Below are 21262 nucleotides of genomic sequence, written 5' to 3' on the forward strand. Positions count from 1 at the left end.
CAATTCTGTAAAAGAAAAAAATATAATAGCTGAGCTAACTGGTGGATCTGGACTTGGATCATCATTGGAGGTTTCTGAAATAGATGAATATTTATCTGTTTCTTTAGTTAAATGTCAAAATAATAATTTAGATATTTTGTAATGGTGAAGAGTATATGGAACAGTTTCATATCCTATACTTTAATTCCACCATGGTTTGTGACATACTAACAGTGCAGGTTTCGACGGTAGCTTCGGAATCCGCCTTCAGCATAGCAGGACGTTTGATTGACGATCACATGACATCGTTAGATCCGTATACTATATAGGCAGTGATGTGCTTACAAGATTGGTGGAGGTACGAGAAGTGAACGCAATGCATCGATCGGTTGGCTGGAATTGAAGATAAATTTGAAGAGTTGGGACAAGTAGATAGATATAAAGATTAACAAAGTTCATCAAATTATATTTTTTATTTCTTAGCTAAAATTTTGTAATGAATTATTTTGAAAATAGTTGCAAATGATAGTGATATAAGTGAGTAGGTGCCAACCTAATTAGGATGTACTCATCTATTGTGATGCGACGAATTCCGAAATAAATTTATAATTGTAAATGATTTATTAACTATTAATCAAGAAGTTATTTTTATCATCTTTCATTTTTATAATTTTTTGTATATGTTATTTCAAGTGATTAATAATATTATTGTTATTTATTAAAAAAGTGTGTAATTTTTTATGTATAATTAGAAATTTAAAGAGATTATTTTTTTAAAAAAAATAAAAAATAAAAAAATCGGGCCGGCCCGGAGCCTGGCCCGCTCGGGGATTTCCTCCTTGACGCCTCTAAAATCACATGATTGAGCGATATTATGGATGATCCGCTCCGTTAAACTTGATCTACATATTCTAAAACCCCAACACATCAAGTTTGGGGTAAATTCGTCGTCATTTGACCCTCCATCGAGCCATGTAAAAAGTTCTATTCATTCAAGCCCGTTAAAATTGATACGAGTGGATGAATGGTCAAACGACGACGGGTTCACCCCAAACTTGGTGTGTTGGGGTTTTAGAATATGTAGATCAAGTTCAACGGAGCGGATCATCCACAATGTCGCTTAATCATATGATTTTAGAGGCGTCATAGGAGGAAATCCCCTCCTATGACAAGGATACCCATTAATCTCTCTCTCTCTCTATATATATATGATACTTCTCTTTTATTTTGATTTATGAAAAATTATTTACAGAATAATAAACATTAAAACATAACACTAGTGGATTCAATACCTATCAAACAAAAAGGGTGTTTAAGTAAAATGACCTACCGGGTCGGATATACCTTAGACTCTAACCGATAACAGACGGTTCTCTTCTCCTCGTAACTCTTTCATCTCCTACAATGGTGCGCTACCAACAAAAGTTCCCTTCCCTTTTTGAAATATATACAATTTTCTCAATCAATCACTTGCACTTTCACAAAAATAAAGTATAAAATAAAAATGAGAACAGGAGAATTTCAATCCGTTTTGTGATTTACTTGAAGTTTTTAGAGAGTTTAGAAAAAGAGAAAGATGTTGCAGAGAGCTGCAAGCAATGCTTATTCATGGTGGTGGGCAAGCCACATTAGGATCAAGCAGTCGAAATGGCTTGTCAATGATCTCCAAGGTTTGATTCCAATTTATAATCTTTAATTTGTTTTATATAGCATTATTTTAACAAGCTCTTTATGTAGTTATGAAATGTGACACGGGATGTATGTAAAAAAAAACCATGGTTATAAATTTCAAGAAAATAGAATGTTTATAAAATAGTGAAAAGGGATGTCAATGGGGCTATTTTATATGTTAGGATTTTCCTATGCAGATAAAATATTAAGAATGCTGAGAAAATTTATGATTTTTCTCCTCGTTTTCTCGTTTGACGGATAATTGTGTTTCATAGAGGATAATTTTGCTAAATTGTGTCTATAATTAAAATTTTCGCCAAGAAAAACTGTTAACTGTTGACAAAAGGTGATGTTAAATGTTTCTTACCAGGAAAATATGTTCAAGATGGGTGATGTTTTTTCATGCCATACTTCTTGACAAGGTGTAAACTAAGTTTTCTCAATCCCATCTCAAGTCTATAAATTATTTTCGTTCTTCTTGGGGAAAATTATTCGTTTTTTTAATTTAAGGAATTTTTTCATATCAAGCATATATAATTTTTATGCCATAATCATAAGCTACATAATGGTCACGCTCCCCGTTGGCACGGTGTGAGCCGTGGGCCCTACGAAGAGCAACTCGTTTTTCTGGTTAGATCCACTGCCAAAATGTGTTAGCACAGGCTAGTTGTTCTTGAGCCCTCTGACTTGCTCTATGAACTCCCTAAATTTCTCACAATCCACCTGTGTGGGACTAAATTTTGCAGGGCATGACGAAATTTTCATATCTGCTAATGGGTATTCAAGGATCTATAGCAACCCCTTTTTATGACCCTTGATCTCAGCGACTCATGGAAAATGCCACAATCAATCTCCTTCATCTGTAGAACAATGAAAATTGTTCTTAACTGAGCTTAAACTGTCTGCTAATAATGCGGTTTCTTGCATTATTAGGGCAAACCCTTCCTCGCAAATAGATTAAGCAAGAATTTGTTATTAAATTAAGCATAAGAACGATTCAAGTTTGACAGAAAAAACTTGGCTAATCTAATGATTTTAGTCTTCATAGGATTAGATGATGTTAGCATTAATTTCGAAAGTTTGTTGAATAACTCTTCATGTTCTTTTAGAATGTATATACTGTATGCAATCTTAGTTATGTTTAATATCCTCCTCTAGACTTTTCTTTTATGTTTGATTGAGATTAGATCTACGATGGATCTCAAGATCCATGTCTCTAGTTTCAGGGTTTAAAACTCTCTAATTTTTGTTTTAATATTCTCTAATTTCTTTCCTTAACAAGAGAGTGCAAAGGAAAAAAAAAAATCATTTACTAGCTAATACATCAATTATGTTTGAAATGTAGCATTATACCTGAAAATGCATTTTCACTGCAGAAATCACTTGAAATATGCAAAGCGATAGCAACTTTCAACTTTTTTCCTTTTCCTATCTCTAACATTTAAGACACTCATTTGCTAATTTACAGAGATGGAGGAGAGGGTTAAAGCCATGGTGAAGCTCATTGACGAAGACGCTGATTCCTTCGCAAAAAAGGCTGAGATGTACTTCAAAAGGCGTCCTGAACTAATAAACAACGTCGAAGAAGTCTACAGAGCTTACAAGGCACTGGCAGATCGATATGATCGAATATCTACAGAGCTCCATAAAGCCAATCACACTATAGCAACTGCTCTCCCTGATCAAGTACCGATGATGGATGATGATGATGATGATGACAATCACAGCATCTCGTCATTAAACTCCGAAATTCTGCACAGCTTACCCCCCGATGCATCTAAACTCCCTAAACCACCCCCTGAGCTCCCTCGGCTAAGTTCAAGAATCAGAAGAGCAGTATCTCAACCTGTTGTACCAAAAAAGCCTACACATCGAAGAGATCATTCTAATGTGAGCCCTGAAAAAGCCCAAGAAGAAATTGACAGGCTTCAGAAGAGAATCCTTGTGCTACAAACCGAGAAGGAGTTTTTTAGGGGGTCTTATGAGAAAGGATTGACCAAGTATTGGGATATTGAAAATCAAATGACTGCGATGCAAGAAGAGATTTCGGAGCTGCAAGATTGTTTCAATGCTAGGAGTTTAATCGAGGATGATGATGCTCGAGCTTTAATGGCAGCTGCTGCTCTTAAATCTTGCGAAGACACCCTAGTTGGCTTGCATGAGCAAGAAAAAATAACCGCAGAAGAGGGGAGGGTTGAGTCTGAAAGAATTAAGTTGGCGAAATCAAAGCTGAAGTCTCTTAAAGGCGAGGAGTCTGATGAAGAAACAACCTCGGGTAGTACAGACGATGAAGTTGAGAGTTTAAGGCATGAGAGGCTAGAGCTACAATCAGTATGTGATAAAGTCAAGGGGCTTTTTGATATGAATTCAGAATCATCGGTAGCTGCTTTAGTAGAAAAAATCGATGTGCTTGTTGAAAAAGTTATCAGCTTGGAGATCACAATCTCGGCACAAACTGCACAGATAATGACATTAAGAGCTGAGAACGACGAGTTAATTAAGCAGCTTCAAGGAGTTGAAGAAGATAAAAAGAATGCAAATGTCGATCCTAATAGTTTAAATGAGAGAATGATTCAAGTTGAGAGCCAGTTACAAAGAATTCTTGGTCTTGAAAAAGATGTTCAGAATGAGAAAGCGGTTGTTAGAAGTCATTTTACTGAAGCCTGCAATGGTCTAAACGATCTCTCTGATAAGTTACATTCACCAAGATCATTCGAGCTCGAACAATTGAAAGAGACCAAAGGAGGCGAAGTTCAATTGAAAGAGGCCAAAGGAGATGAAGTTATAGACAAAAATATCGTCGCTGATCAAAATGGTGAGGCTAAATCTCAGCTCGATGAAGATGAAGAAAACCCGGATTGGCAACAATTGATGATAAATGGTATTCAAGGCAAAGACGAGGTTCTTTTATACAAATTCTCCTCGATTATGCGCAATTACAAGGAAACAAGAAAGCGGCTTAGTGAAATGGAGAAGAAGAACAAAGAATGCCAATCTGAAACAACACAACAAATCCAAGAACTAAGGTGTGCAAACGCAATCAAAGACGAGGAGATCAAAACTTTACGAAAAAGACTTTTCTCAGCAGAATCTCTCAAAAGGAAAAATGATATCATCTCAGATGCACTCACTGAAGAAGAAGAATTAGAAGGAGAGATAAAGATTAGCCTGGATCACTTATACACTACTTCGCCTATTGAAGATAAATTCAGATCAGATATCGATACGTTATTAGAGGAAAATTTAGATTTCTGGTTGAGATTTAGCACCTCATATCATCAAATCCAGAAATTTACCGTCACATTTAAAGAACTGCAGGCAGAGACGAAGAATGCGGATAATGACGAGGATATCAGCAACAGCAGCTCAAGCTCATTGCCAACGGACAAGAAGCTGAGAGAGCTCAACACCGAGCTCCAAGTTTGGCTGGAACATAACGGGCTCCTCCAGAATGAGCTCCGTTGCCGTTTTGATTCACTATGCAACATTCAAGAAGAAATCACTCGAGTCACCGAATCAAACAAAGGAGAAGATGATGCAAATTTGACTCCATATCAAGCTGCAAAATTTCAAGGGGAAGTTATAAACATGCAGCAGGAAAACAATAAGGTTGCTAAAGAGTTACAGGCTGGATTGGATCATGTCAAGGGGCTCCAGACTGAAACAGGGAAGCTGATTTCAAAGCTGCACGAGAAATTTGAGTTGAGTAGTTCTAAAGCACAACCAGGGGGTCAATATAATCAGTTTAGGCATTTTTCGACGAAATCTAGGGTACCGTTGAAGACATTTTTGTTTGCGAGCAAGCCCAAGAAGCCGTCGATATTTGCGTGCATGAATCCTGTGCATCATAGGCATCACGTTGAGCATTTGAAGGGGGGTAAAATGCCTAAAGCACCACATTGATGTTGTGAGGATGTATTTTAGGTTTCATAGTAGATTTCTGCTTTTGTTTATCTTCTGTAATTGTTTCTGATACTTAAAAGGTGTAGTTATGTGAATAATTCATTTTTTGGGCAATGAGTTTTGATCAAAAGAGACTACTAGTAGTAGTTCTTTCTTTTTTTTTCTTGTCTAATTGTCTCTGGTACTTCAAAGCTGAGATCATACTTGTGAGAAAAAAATCATTTTAATAGTTGTTATGCGGATAATTCTATATATTTCTTCTGCAAGCAATGGATGATTATTTTGATTTAAGAGACTGATAGCTAATAGTTTTATGTTGATTCAGGCATATAGAAATGGTATACATGTTTGTGACTATTCCCTGACGGGTTTTCCACTTTTTTTCTGAAAAAAAATCCAAAAGAAAAACAAAGAAATTAATCCCAAAAAAATGGAAAAGAAAGAACTAAAATAATTCAAATATCACACCCAAAAATAAAATTTTCTATAGATAGGCATATCAACTTATTAATAATGTTATTATTGTTGTTGGGAATTACCCGCCGGGGCTACGCAAAACCTCTAAAACAGCAGAAACGCATTATAGAGAAAATACACCAAGATTTAACGAGGTTCGGTAACTACCTACATCCTCGGGACTCGGGAGCCACACAATTAATTTCTTACTAAACGGTAGGAAATTACAATGCAAGAGCAGATCTCAAGCTTGAGATCTCTCAATAAATACAAATCAATATTGTAGCTATAGTGTTGATTCCCCCTCAATAAATTCTCTTCTCTTAATTCCCTTCCCCAATCACGTGAGCATAGGAGAAAACAAAGAGAGATCGCGAGAAAGGAGAGAGAGAGCCGCCGCCAGCAAAAATGCAAGAGAGGAGAAGGGGAGCAGCAACATCTCGGGCCTTGGGGTTTCCCTTTTATAGGGAAACCCTAGCGACAGGCTGGCGACAACCTGTCACGCTCGCTCGAGCTCGCCGTCGACCTCGCCAGACAGCCTCTAGCCCATCTGGATCTCGAGCTCGCCTGAAAGGAGCTCGACCTCGCCTGCGGAGGTTTGATTCTTCACCCAAATCCAACAATTATTATTTTAATAAATCCCGAGCCATGATAAAGTTTACACACACATCTTCTAATCAAATCATAAATCACCTACAAATGAGCTTAAATTCCACATGATGAGACGTAACCTAGTAATATTCTCTTGTAAAAGTGTTGGTATGTTTTTCAAAGTTATGGTAGAATATGCCTCCATGTATATATTAACAATTCATTTCTATAATTCAAAAGGTTCCTTCAGAGTACAAAATTCAAAATATTCCTTGAGATAAGAACTTCCCAAATCTTTTTACCTGGAATCAAAACGTCGAAGAAACCAAAATATATACGCCCGCCTTTAAGATTTTGTCAACGGAATTTTGCTAAAAAACCTAAAAATGACATTTATAGAAAAATGAGAATATGTATCTGTCACTCTTCTTCTTCTCAATCAAAATCATAGTCGGCGACATCATTAACACTGTTAGGGGGTCTTTAGAGAAAATCTGGAAGTTTAGAAGAGTTTGGTTGAGAAAACAAAGTTTGGGGGCTGGTTGGAAAACAAAAAAGGTCAGGGTGATTTCACGGAAAAGCCAATGTTTGACTTCTTTCCTTTGAAATTTGCCCTTAATAACTTTTTTTGTGTATACTAGTATAATGCACGTGCTTTGCACGTGAACATACATGTTTTAATTTTTGAACTTTTTATTGAATAGTAAAAATTATGTGTTAATAAATAAAATTATATAATAAGATTGCTTAAAAAATGTACGAATTAATTACTATTGTGTAGTTATTATAATTAACAGGTTTTCTTATAATAATTGCATAGTACTAACCTTTTTTAAATAAGCCCCCTAAATTTATAATTGTTCTTATATAAGTCTGCCACATTTATAAGTTCTCTCAAATATGTCTCTCTAACTTGAAAGTTATTAACTTAACTCCAAATTAACTAAGCTGCATTGATCTTGCTAGCTTTTTCCTGATATTCCTAGATAGCTATACTTAATACCAATAATATTGCTATCGTTACTTCTCATTATAATTATTTAATAGGGTAAATTACATTAAACCCTTATGAACTTTTAAAATCACACTAAAACCCTCATAATTTTTCCGTTTCAAAGAAAAACCCCAATAACTTTCTAAATTCTATAGATAACCCCTATAAATTAGCGATGTTATATATTACTTTCTAACTTATTGGGGAGTTTTCCGCATAATGCAAAAGTTATTGGGGTTTACTGCAAAAATGATGAAAGTTCTTGGCCGGCTTAAAAGTAATTTACCCAAAAAAACATGCCACGTGCGCGCTATTATTGTTGAATCAGTGCAAGTAATTTATAACATCGCTACAAATCAGTGAAAAATGAACCGGTCAAAATATCACACTATATAATTCTATAAACATAGCACACCACACTATTCACCGCCCCAAAAAAAAAGTTTACTTAAAATACTTTTTAAATACTTATCACCTTTCACATTGTATCGCCGCCGTTAATGTAGCTCTCCTTTCCCGCGATTCGATGCTTGCGTTAATATTACGCGCTCTCTCTTTTATTCCTTCATTTCTTCTATAAATTCCGACCTCGATCATGTTTTTTTTTTGGGGAATATAAGTTGCTGGCTCCCAAAGTGAAAGAGGTAATTAAGCCTAGGCTATTTCTCAAAATTGTCTGGATTCTTGAAGCTATCATGATCAATTTAATGCTAAAGTGTTTGGATTCTAGCGTGGAAAAATACTTTAGGGACCCAAAAACATGGGACCCTACATGGGGCATGCGATGTGTCGACTCTCTGTCCCATGATGCACTGTTCATGAACAGTGCATCATGAAACATGGAGCCGACACATCACCTGTCCCATATAGGGTCTCATATTTTTGGGTCTATGTAAGCACCACTTTTCTAGCGTGTAGAGTTTAGTTTCACAAGTCCTTTCCGATCGTTATTGTGCAGTTTAATTGTTTGGGCTCGTTAGGGTTTTGAAATTTCATGCTTGGAAAGATTCATGATGTAAACTAAGACTTCAAGAAATGGTAATTTTCTTTGGGAGCAAATTTCACAAAATAGTATAATCTATTTATCAGAGAGAAACTTTGTGCAATTTTCTTCACCAAGTTAACACTCATTAAGTGTGAATTGGCAACCCACCGCGGGTAACCAGATGTTTGGTATATAGTTTTTCAATATGACTCTCATGACTCTCACGGTCTTCAACCTGATTCCTAGCGTCATGGGTGCTTGCGTAACCTGTCAAAACCCATAACTATCTGATATTATAATGTTGCCTTGTGACCTGGATGTCATGGTTTCAAATCCTGGAAACAGCATCTTCGCATACGAAGTTAAGGCTGCGTTCATTTGACCCTCCCTAAAGCCCACAATGTAGTGAGCCTCATGTACCGGGCTACCCTTATATGATGTTATGTATAAATTAAGTATCATCTGTAAAATAAAATAGTGTCCTCCTATGCAGCTCCTAATTTCCTTGAAGAAAAATGGCAAGCAAAGAGGTCGAAGTTACCGAAACCAAAGACAAGGGGCTCTATTCGGGCTTGGCGTATGGAGCTGGTTGTGGGCATGGCGGATATGGCGTACCCGCCGCAAGGATAACCCCGGATTGTGCGGGGTTATGCTTCCCATGATTCTTTCGTGCATACCAGCAGCCTTATGGATATCCTCCGGCATCAGGCTACGGCGCTCCATATGGTACGTGCTTTTTTGTTAGAATTTTTCCTTGGCTTAGTTGGATGGATGTGGTAATTTGTTTACTGTGCTAGCTTTTGTTGGTTGTACATATTTTTTATGAAAATCTTAAATTTTCATATCATATAAAATTATTAGGAGAGACGCGAATTATGTAGCACCCATCGATTGGCTAATATTAATTGCACTAGGCCTTTCATATTGTAAGGGGCTATTTGGATTGGTTTTTTGGATCAGTAAAAGGGAGGAAAGCTGCCAAAATATCATATAAGAGGCGATTTTAGGGGAAAACTACAAAAAATCTGCCATTTTGGCAGCTTTCCCCCTCTCCTTTCCCCTTCCAAAAACCGGAACCAAACAGCCCCTAAGTCACGGATCGGAGAAACCCCGGGGGATCGCCTCCTTTTTCTCCAATTGATTTGATTAATAAAGGTCTTTCATTAAAAAAAACTTAAAATTTTGTGATTTCTGATTGATTGTTTAGATGGAGAACTCTGTATCTAGTACAATGGTGGTTGAGATGAGTTTAGGGACTGAAGAGCTTTAGGAGAGGGTAGATTATAGAAAAGCCTCTATGATTTGTAGAGGTGACAAAATAAAGTCCATGTGAGGTTTTAAAAGTAATACTTTAACCCCCTCATCTTCAACTTTAGCCAATAATCATCCATATTTTTTTTTGATATAACAGCCAACGTAATATAGAAATATAGATAATTAATTGTTATTTTCTATCACTTATGTTGTTTTACATTCAAATTAACTTTGAAAAAGGGACCTCCCTCCACATACAAAGATTGCTAGAAGAATTTAGTTATATGATCAAAGAGGAACTTACAACAAAGAGATCACTCTTTAATCTAGTCTAAACGCAGAAATATATGCAAATATTAAGTGAAGAGGATCTCTCTCTCTCTTGCTTGCTCGCTTGCACTACTCATCATCCTTCCTCCATTTCTTTTATAGGGGATCCAACCCTCATGGAAACCTCAAATTTTTCACATTTATTACCTAGCAAACAAATATGTGATTGAGTAACAGATTGGTTGAGAATAAATTAGAAATTTGTGTGGGGCCGTCTGCTTCTAGCAGCGGCAAAATGACAAGTCACAACTCTACTAAACGTGAAGTCTATAGGGTGTCATTTTTCTGGTTTTGATATTTATTCTGCGCTATCTTCAGGGTACGGATCCCACCGTCATTTTTCTGGTTTTGATATTTATTCTGCGCTATCTTCAGGGTACGGATCCCACCACGGTGGTGGTATGGGAACAATGCTAGCCGGGGGTGCTGCTGCCGCCGCCGCACTGCTTACGCGGGCACCACCATGGCCGGCACGACGGTACATAGCATCACACGGCGCTTTCTTCCTTACGGCCACCACCACGCGCGGTACGATCCGCGTCACCATCACAAGTTCAAGCACGGGAAATTCGGGAAGCATGGCCACTGTGGTGGCAAGTTCAAGAGGTGGTAGTGCAAAAAACTATGAAACTAGAGCTCTTGACGAACGCAACCAGCTGGCTTTGCTTATGATTACTATAATAAATAAGGTTTAAATTGTTGTATACACAGGTTATACGTTTGGTATTATAATCATAAGTTTGTAACCGTATTATGTGTTGGCTTGTGGATTCATTTTTGTGGTTGCATGTTTTATTTTGAACTGTGGACTACAAACCCGTCTGAATGTGTAAATTCTTCAAATGGTGTTCTGGAACAAAATACGTTTAATCAGGTTCTGGAACAAAATACGTTTAATATAGAGGTGGCTATATGCTTGGTATTATAATCATAAGTTTGTCACCGTATTATGTGTTGGCTTGTGGATTCATTTTTGTGGTTGCATGTTTTATTTTGAACTAAGGACTATTAGAATTCCTCACCAACTTAGATTATTCTAGAACAACTTTCTAGAACTTCTTTCTAGTAACATCCTACAAAATATCTACCATGAAGTTTCTAGGAAGATACAAGTGTATGACTAGTATTTATTCTTCTAGAAACTTCTTAGTAATGTATGGCTAGGATTAACTCTTCTACACACTTTCTAGCCCTCTTAAACAACTATAAATAGGGGTCTTGTGCTCTCATTTGGGTAAGCAAGCAAGCAAGCAAGAAGTGAGCTTGAGAGCTTGAGTGTGTAGTGTAGCCTTGTGTGAGTGTCCACCAAAATAAAGGAGTTGTGTGAAAGTGAGGTGTTCTTGTAAGAACAAGTATTGTATTCTCTATTCTATCAATAAAAGTTTTCTTTGTGTGGGTTGCATTCTTCAAATTCCATCGAAGTGGTATCAGAGCAAGGTTCGATCTAGCCGGGCCAATCAAAGGTGCTCGTGTACGAGATGGCGAATATGATCCAGCCACAGATTCCGAAGCTAATGAAGACCAATTATGACAACTGGAGTATCCAGATGAAAGTCTTGCTCGGCTCGCAAGACTTGTGGGAGCTCGTGGAGAATGGCTACACTGAACCAGAGTCACTTGCAGCAGAAGCAACTCTCACCGCCACACAGAAGAGTGAGCTGAAGGAGGTCAGAAAAAGAGACAAAAAAGCTTTGTTCCTAATATTCCAAGGCGTAGATGAATCAGCGTTTGAGAAGATTTCCAACGCCCTGTCCTCTAAAGAAGCATGGGAGATTTTACAAAAATCCTATCAAGGTGCGGAAAGAGCCAAAAATGTACGCATCCAAGCATTAAGAGTTGAATTTGAAAATTTGAAGATGAAAGCTACAGAATCAATATCATACTATTTTAGTAGAGTTCAGACAATAACTAATCAAATGAAGAGAAATGGAGAAGCAATTAGTGATGTAAGACAATAACTAATCAAATGAAGAGAAATGGAGAAGCAATTAGTGATGTAAGAATTATGGAGAAGATACTTAGGACTTTAGACTCTAAATTCAAATATATTGATACTTAGGACTTTAGACTCTAAATTCAAATATATTATTCCGGCAATACAAGAGTCTAAAGACCTTTCTGAACTTTCGATCGATGAGCTGCAAGGTTCTCTGCAAGCTTATGAACAAGATATAAACATTAGTTCAAATCAAGCGAAGAATCTAGAGCAAGCCTTGCAGAGTAAGATGACTATCAAAGAAGATAGTCGAAGAGGACGTGGAGGCTACAGAGGCAGAGGCTCCTTTCGAGGTAGCTCAAACTTCCAACAAGGTCGTAGGAGACAGTACCAAGGAGGCCATGAAAATCAAGATCGAAATAGAGATCATGAACGATCATTCGATCAAGGACGATGTCGTGGCACACGAGGACGAGGACAAGGAAGAAGTTACCATGAGGACAGATCTCAACCATAGTGTTACAAATGTAAGAGATACGGTCATCTCAGCTACGAATGTTGGGAGAAATCAAATCAGGTGGCAGAAAAAAGTAACTTTGTAGAAAGGGAGCAGGCAGACATTTCAACAATCCTGCTGACATACCAGGAGAGCGAAAGCAAGAATAAAGATATCTGGTATCTAGATTCAGGTGCCAGTAACCACATGTGTAGCATCAAAGAGTTCTTTACCGAGCTGAACGAGACGGTACAAGGAGATGTTACTTTTGGAGATCAGACAAAGATTCCAGTAAAAGGCAAGGGCAATATAATGATCCAGATAAAGACAAGCGAGAATAGGTACATCTCTGATGTCTACTATGTTCCAGCATTACGAAATAATATTTTGAGCCTAGGCCAGCTCCTTGAAAGAGGCTATGATATACATCTAAAAGACCTTGCTCTCACTATTAAAAACAAAAATGAAGTTATTACAAAGGTGAACATGTCTAGAAATAGACTGTTTACCTTAAATATTCATGCTGACTCTGTCAAGTGCCTGAAGACAATCATAAAAGATGAGACTTGGCTCTGACATCTATGATTCGGGCATCTCGCTTTCAGTGGCATGAATCTTCTATGGAAGGAGAAAATGGTAAAAGGATTGCCGCAAATCAACCATCCGAACCAGCTATGTGAAGGCTGTATGAAGGACAAACAACATAGAAGAAGTTTCGAAGTTGGAAAGTCAAGAAGAGCAACAGAGCTGCTACAATTGGTCCACACAGATATTGCAGGACCATTTGAAGTCATCTCTCTTGGAGGAAACAGGTATTTTCTCACATTTATTGATGATTATAGCAGAAAAACTTGGGTTTATTTCCTGAAGGAGAAATCCGAAGCTCTGGAGAAATTCAAAGAATTCAAGGAGATGGTAGAAAAGCAAAGTGGGTACCACATCAAAGTGCTCCGATCAGATCGAGGCGGAGAATACACTTCGAAGGCATTCAACAATTTCAACAAGCAGTACGGGATAATTCATCAACTCACTGCCGCCTACACACTACAGCAAAATGGCATAGCAGAGCGAAAGAATCGTACCATTCTTGATATGGTCAGAAGCATGTTGAAGAGTAAGTATTTGCCGAAGACTTACTGGGCTGAAGCCGTGGATTGTGCAGTTTACCTCCTCAACCGATGTCCGACAAAGAGTGTCAAGTTCAAGACACCATTGGAGATGTGGAGCAACATCAAGCCAAGTGTCAACCACCTGAAGGTGTTTGGGTGTATTGCATATGCACACATCCCGGAGCAGAAAAGAAAGAAGTTGGACGATCGAGGAGAAAAGTGCATATTCGTTGGGTACGAGAGGAGGACAAAAGCATACAAGCTCTACAATCCAGTTACAAAGAAGATGATCATTTCAAGAGACGTGGAGTTCGATGAAGAAGATTATTGGAAATGGACCGATGAAGATAAAAATATTAAAGGTATGTTCTTTGAAGATAATGATGATGACTTGCAGGAGGTTGGAAGACCAGAACAAAGTCCACCTAATAGTCCAGCTCCATCAACCCCAACATCAACGCCGACATCATCCAGCTCAAGTGAAGGAAGCTCTTCAGGGGGAGCAACAAGGAGGATGAGAAGCCTAAGAGATCTGTATGACGATGCAGAGCCTGTCGAGATGATGGATGACTACACACTATTCTGCGTGTTTGCAGAATGTGATCCGGTCAGCTATGAAGAAGCTGCTCAAGAAGACAAGTGGAGAAAAGCCATGGATGACGAGATCGAGTCAATCAAGAGAAATGACACATGAGAGCTCACTACCTTACCTGAAGGTCATAAACCAATTAGAGTAAAGTGGGTGTACAAGACAAAGACAAATCAAGATGGAGGAATCGAGAAGTACAAGGCCAGGCTTGTTGCAAAAGGCTATAGTCAGCGAGAAGGAGTTGACTATGAAGAAGTATTCGCACCAGTCGCGAGGATCGACACCATTCGACTCATTATCGCATTAGCAGCACATAACCAGTGGAAGATCTATCAGATGGATGTGAAGTTAGCCTTTCTTAATGGCTATCTAGAAGAAGAATTCTACATCGAACAACCACCTGGGTACGTGATGAAGAATCAAAAAGACAAGGTCAACAAGCTGAAGAAGGCATTGTATGGACTGAAGCAAGCACCCAGAGCATGGAATGCCAGAATCGATGCATACTTCCAGAAGAACGGATTCCAACAGAGTCCGTATGAGCACTCTCTCTATACCAAGAAGAAGGATGGAGACATTATGATCGTATGTCTCTACGTGGATGACATGATCTTCACCAGCAACAATCCAAAAATGTTCAAGAAGTTCAAGAAGAACATGATTAAGGAGTTCGAGATGACTGACATTGGAGAAATGTCATACTTTCTTGGAGTAGAAGTGTCGCAATCAAAGAAAGGAATCTTCATCTCTCAGAAGAAGTATGCAAAGGAGATCCTTCAGATGTTCAACATGAGTAACTGCAATCCAGTCACAACTCCTGTAGAAGTCGGAGTGAAGCTGAGGCGAGACACACCAGGAAGCTATATTGATCCAACTCTATACAAGAGTTTAGTCGGGAGCTTGCGCTACCTAACCATCACCAGGCCCGACATAGTGTTCGCGGTAGGACTGGTGAGCAGATATATGGAGGAGCCAAGACAGGAGCATTTCAAGGTAGCCAAGAGAATTCTCAGGTATGTCCGAGGAAGTATTGATCAAGGATTATTTTATACACAATGTATAGATTCGAGATTAGTCGGCTACACCGACAGCGATTATGGTGGAGATTTAGATGAAAGAAAGAGCACATCTGGCTACATGTTCAATATCGGATCATCAGCATTCTCATGGTCATCAAAGAAGCAGTCTGTCGTCGCTCTATCAAGTTGCGAAGCAGAATACATAGCAGCTTCAGCATGTGCGTGTCAAGCAATATGGCTCAGGAGTCTGATGGAGGAGCTGCAACACCAACAGGAAACACCGACAGAGATCCTCATCGATAACAAGTCAGCTATTGCACTTGCCAAAAATCCGGTAGCACACGGACAAAGCAAACACATAGAGACAAGATATCATTTCATCCGACATCAAGTTAAAAAGAAGATTGTGATGCTGGCATATTGCAAATTTGAAGATCAAATCGCTGACATCTTCACCAAGCCACTAAAGACAGAGACATTTTTGAAGCTTAAGAAGAAGCTTGGACTTGTGAGAAATGAAAGTTGGTGATGAGAGGGAGTATTAGAATTCCTCACCAACTTAGATTATTCTAGAACAACTTTCTAGAACTTCTTTCTAGTAACATCCTACAAAATATCTACCATGAAGTTTCTAGGAAGATACAAGTGTATGGCTAGTATTTATTCTTCTAGAAACTTCTTAGTAATGTATGGCTAGGATTAACTCTTCTACACACTTCCTAGCCCTCTTAAACAACTATAAATAGGGGTCTTGTGCTCTCATTTGGGTAAGCAAGCAAGCAAGCAAGAAGTGAGCTTGAGAGCTTGAGTGTGTAGTGTAGAATTGTGTGAGTGTCCACCAAAATAAAGGAGTTGTGTGAAAGTGAGGTGTTCTTGTAAGAACAAGTATTGTATTCTCTATTCTATCAATAAAAGTTTTCTTTGTGTAGAAGGTTGCATTCTTCAAATTCCATCAAGGACTACGTACAAACCCGTCTGAATGAGTAAATTCTTCAAAGGGTGTTCCGGAACAAAATACGTATATATATGTACGTATATACATACGTATGTATGTGTGTGTGTGTATATATATATATATATATATATATATATATATATGTGTGTGTTTAGTTGTATATCTATCTTGCAAGAATATATTTATTAATAAGTTTTAATTGGCATATAATCGGATCAGATTAGCATAAGACCCTAATCACCCCCTCTAGGGTCTAACAGGAGTGTTCAAATCGCATGAGTCTAATGATCATTAAGCGCGGTGTTCCGGAAGCCTTCAGGGGCATAGAATCCGAAGAGATTACTAAGATCAAAGATTTCCTTACCGAAATTGAGAAACGTTTTGTGAAAAACAATAAGGTAGAAACAAACATGCTTTTAGCTCACTTGATTTCAATGAAGTATAAGGGCAAAGAAAATATCAGGGAGTACATTATGAAAATATCTCATATTGCTTCAAAACTTAAGGCACTTAAACTCAATCTGTGTGATGAGTTATTGGTGTATTTGATTCTGTTGTCTGTTCCTACACAGCTTAATTAGTTCAAGGTCCGTTATAGGTATCAAAAGGAGAAATGGACTCTAAATGAGCTCATTTTATACTGTGTGCAAGCAGAAGACAGGTTGAAACAAGATAAGACAGAAAATGATCATTTGACTTATACCTTTAGGCCCCGTTTGGTAAAGGTTTAAGGAGGAGGAATTAACGAGAAGGGTTAACTTAGTTAATCCATCCTGAATGGTTAAAAAAATTCTAAACCCGTTTGGATACAATAGTTAAGACAAAGGGTTAGCTCTTTTGTGTTTGGCAAATGAAGATGGGTTAAGGAGATTAATCTCATTATATTTTAAAAAAAACCACTTTCGCCCTTATTAGAGATTTTTAAATAATTACCTCATCCGGACTTCGTGCACTATTTGTTCTTTGTGTTGTGCCTGTACGCAAGTGTCACGGTGGTTGAGAGCTTGATGATGGCTATTGCCAGTGTCGTTCCTAATTTCCTCATGGAAATCATCATAGGAGCTGGGATTCAGGTAAAATATCCATCTCCATTTGAAAATAAAACTTAATCTCATTGAAATTGTGCACATAATTTCAGCATCCTGAGAACAATATCAGTTTCAATAATATGATTGGATCAGCAACAAATCTTGTAATATTTCAGCTAAAAAGCCCTCTGATATGATAGCTTGAAATTGTCATCCTCATGTGCTTATTTGATCATACTTTCTATTTAAATTTTATACATTTCCCTTTGAAAACATAAGTCTCGGGTAACAACCTAAATTTTCATCACCATGCTGCAGGGAATCTTCATGCTGGTCTCTGGGTATTTCAGGCTTCCTCATGACATACCGAAGCCTTTCTGGCGCTATCCAATGACGTATATCAGCTTCCATTTTTGGGCATTGTAGGCGAAAGAGAATCAAGAAAACTGCAAACTTAATACTAACAAGTGAATAAAAATCTGACAGTCATATAACTCCGTGTTCAATCCAACAGTGCCAATACCAAAATGATCTCCATGGCATAACCTTCGATAACCAATCCCCTGACCTCCCAAAAATCCCAGGAGATTATGTTCTTGAAAATGTTTTAGACAATCTGTTAAGCTGAATTCATCCTCATGATTTAGAATATTAGCATGCTCATAATGCTAAAAGAGATCTGAACTCTAGGTCACAATATCCAAGACAGATATTCAGGTGTATAATCTGAACTGTGCAATGTGAAACAATAAACCATGCAAAAAAAATTTGATTATTCAAGAAAAAACAATCTACTAGATATCTCTGCATAAAATTACAAGTTTTGCTCATATAAAGATAGTAAAATACATAATTCAACCTCTATATAATTCAATATTCGACTATTACATATTTCAATTATTACAGAGCTGTAAAGCAATCCTGTTACGAAGTTGCTCACCCCTTAAACTTTCGTCTGCACCAACCATGTATTGGTGGTCTTCTTCCTCCTCCACCTCATCTTCATCCTCATTCATCTCTAATCCATTGAGCATATTAAAGTATTTATCATTTCCCTGATGCCTTGCAATAAAATTATGAAGAACACAACAAGCTACTACGATTTTGACTTGAGTTTTATAAGGAAATGGAGCAGCAACTTTCAAAAATTTGAATCTTTGTTTTAAAATTCCCCATGCTTTTTCCACTGCATTACGTAGTTGTGCATGCCTATGATTATATTTATCTTTAGTATCTCGATAGGCTCTGGTGGTCCCATTTGCAAAATCTCCAAGATGATAACGTGATCCACGATATGGTGCGATAAATTTTGAAGTATTAGCATATCCCGAGTCAACTAAGTAAAAATGACCTACATATTTAAAATAATCTGAATTTAGATATAATTGATTTAAAAAAAAGAAGATGGAAAAAGGTAAAAATTTACCTTCAGGAACATTAAATTTACCATCTTCCAGTATTGCATGAAGAACTGACATATCAGATGCTGATCCCTCCCATTCAGCAGCCACATAAAGAAAAGTATGATCAAAGGAGCACACTGCCATTACATTTTGAGATATGAAATTCTTACATAAAGAAAAGTATGATCAAAGGAGCACACTGCCATTACATTTTGAGATATGAAATTCTTTCGATTACGATATCTGTTGTGTTTCTTTTTCTTCACAATTACAGGAATATGAGATCCATCAATTGCTCTCAATGCTTTCTACAAATATAAAAATGTATAAAGATTTAATGTACAGAAACATACACACATACACACTTTAAAATATATAGAAAAAATATACTAATTTAGCTTTACCTTAAAATATGGGAAGAAATTTAGCTTTACCTTAATATATGGAAAAAATATACTATCACTGACATATGTATGTGCTAATAGAGGTGATGCATAAGTAATAAAACAGATACTGTAACTGACATTATATTTTGCTATGTAAACAATGTCCAGTTAAAAAATTGAGTTCAATGCAAAGTTTAATGACCATTTCAAACCCCAGTTCAATGTCCAGTTTATATCAAAAAATTTCAGCAACTGATTGCAAATGTGTAATGAGTTCAATGTCCAGTTAATAAATTGACATGTAAGACTGTCATTTTTCAAATTTTCAGCAAATGACATTGAGTTCAATGTCACTTTTTCAGCAACTGTCACTTGTTTGTGTTCAAAATTAATTCATAACAGCAAAGAAAAGTGACATATGTATGTGCTAATTGCTTTTTTGTGTACATCCACATGTCTGTCACTGACATCATATTTTGCTATGTAAATACTGTCACTGACATATGTATGTGCTAATGGAAGTGATGCATAAGTAATCAAACAGATACTGTAACCGACATTGAACAATGCTTTTTTGTGTACATTATGATGTCTGTGTTACTGAATGTTCCACTGTATCTTAAACCAATAAATCATAGAAGACTATATCAAAAAAATCAGCAACTGACAGCAAATGTGATCTTTGCTTATAAACTTTACACTGATATATGTGTTGAATAGTGATGTATACACATTTGAATACCATAGGGACATATTAAGTATTGAACTCAGTGGTTATCATTCCTCCTTGTTATTGTGATATATATATAAACTTCTATAAACTTCATACTTATTTGTCATGTGGAGACTGAACTAAACACCCTAAAAAATCATGTCTAAAACAAAGCTGAGTTGGTGTACCTGGACTGAAACGTTTCTTTTTTCACAAAAAATTTGAAATTATCAAATCCCACACACCACTTTACATGAATTCACAAATAAATTGAAATTAACAAATCACACACCCCACTTTATAGGTTAAATATATAACCCTTTATAAAATAACCATTACTTAGCATAAACATTCTCTATCTTCCAGACAAATTAAACCACAAGCTACCATTAACCATCTTACATATTTCATAAAGCCATCAAGCAAATAGGAGAACCAAGGAAATCAATTTAAAGGAAGAATAGGTCAGATTCTGCATGTAAACAATACTAGAAAAACTTGTAATTGAACCAAACTCTCCAATTTCAGGTGCAATAAATTTACTTTTTTTCACCAGTTTTTTTCTAGTATACAAACAATTAAGCAAAAGATTCATAATGATATTTTCTGAACTTGTAGCATCACAATAAAGATTAAAAGCCTTAAATTTCAACCTTCAGCAAGCTGTTAAATGATCAAAAACATCAATCAACCAACTAGATTCATATGAACATAATCGATTGTATGGCAAAAATTTGGAAACCAATTCGATATTGCGAAATTAACATACCTCTCTTTTCTTTGCCTCCCGTCACTTGATATCACAATCGGCTGCAATTTCCTCTCTTGTTTCCTTTTAAAATTCATATTAATAGCTCGGGAGAAGAAGGGGGAAAAAATTAGAGGAAAAATTTGGAGGGAAAGAAGTAGAGGGAATCGATTTTGGGGAAGATCAGATTTGATTCGAATCTTACCTTATAACGGAAATGATCACTGGCCTCCCTAATTTTCGCTGCCAAATCGCGGATTGCATACGCCCTGCCTATTTTCGACTGATAAATTATTATTTCCGTCGGCTGCCCTCGCTTGAGAGATCGGGACAATCGCTGTTCCGCCAAAGAGAGGGGAATTGTTATCCCGTATAATCACGGGTTAAGTGAGGTAAATGGGTCACATGAGGGATAACTATCACTTGGGTTTTTTTTTTGTGTTCGGCAGACTAATGGAGGGTTAAACCCCCTTAACCCTCCATTTAACCCCTTGCCAAACACAGCCTTAGAGTTTTTTAGGTTTATAATCTTTAACGTAGATATTTCTAATGTACTTTCCCTTCCTCTTCTTATACATACATACATACGTACGTACGTACACACACATATATACATACACACATACATATATGTATATACATACACATATGTATACGTATGTATATGTATGTGTGTGTATATACGTATATGTATGTGTATATATATACATATATAAGT

At 37.1% G+C, this 21262-nt stretch overlaps 2 protein-coding genes across 2 annotated transcripts; one reads left to right on the plus strand and one right to left on the minus strand.

Moving 5' to 3' along the window:
* On the plus strand, positions 1556-5656 carry LOC109822123 (protein NETWORKED 2A-like). The gene is made up of 2 exons (XM_020388288.1): positions 1556-1649; positions 3119-5656. Exons 1-2 carry the CDS (start codon positions 1556-1558, stop codon positions 5551-5553), a joined length of 2529 nt encoding a protein of 842 aa, XP_020243877.1. The 3' UTR covers positions 5554-5656.
* On the minus strand, positions 18189-20642 carry LOC109821918 (protein ALP1-like). The gene is made up of 5 exons (XM_020388076.1): positions 20566-20642; positions 19633-19702; positions 18937-19006; positions 18722-18835; positions 18189-18646 (listed from the first exon to the last, which is right to left on the minus strand). The coding sequence occupies exons 1-5, from the start codon at positions 20640-20642 to the stop codon at positions 18189-18191; spliced, it is 789 nt and encodes a 262-aa protein (XP_020243665.1).

The sequence above is a fragment of the Asparagus officinalis genome, chromosome 8 (genome assembly GCF_001876935.1).
Source record: "Asparagus officinalis chromosome 8, Aspof.V1, whole genome shotgun sequence".
Lineage (NCBI taxonomy): Eukaryota > Viridiplantae > Streptophyta > Magnoliopsida > Asparagales > Asparagaceae > Asparagus > Asparagus officinalis.

Bases quoted from the DNA above. Each gene is read 5' to 3' on its own strand.
- LOC109821918 (XM_020388076.1), bottom strand. From the start codon at position 20,642: ATGAATTTTAAAAGGAAACAAGAGAGGAAATTGCAGCCGATTGTGATA. The intron at 19,703-20,565 runs GTATGTTAATTT...TATTGGTTTAAG, and splicing joins GGGAGGCAAAGAAAAGAGAG to ATACAGTGGAACATTCAGTA. The intron at 18,647-18,721 runs GTAAATTTTTAC...TTAAATATGTAG, and splicing joins TAAATTTAATGTTCCTGAAG to GTCATTTTTACTTAGTTGAC.
- LOC109822123 (XM_020388288.1), top strand. From the start codon at position 1,556: ATGTTGCAGAGAGCTGCAAGCAATGCTTATTCATGGTGGTGGGCAAGC. The intron at 1,650-3,118 runs GTTTGATTCCAA...GCTAATTTACAG, and splicing joins GCTTGTCAATGATCTCCAAG to AGATGGAGGAGAGGGTTAAA.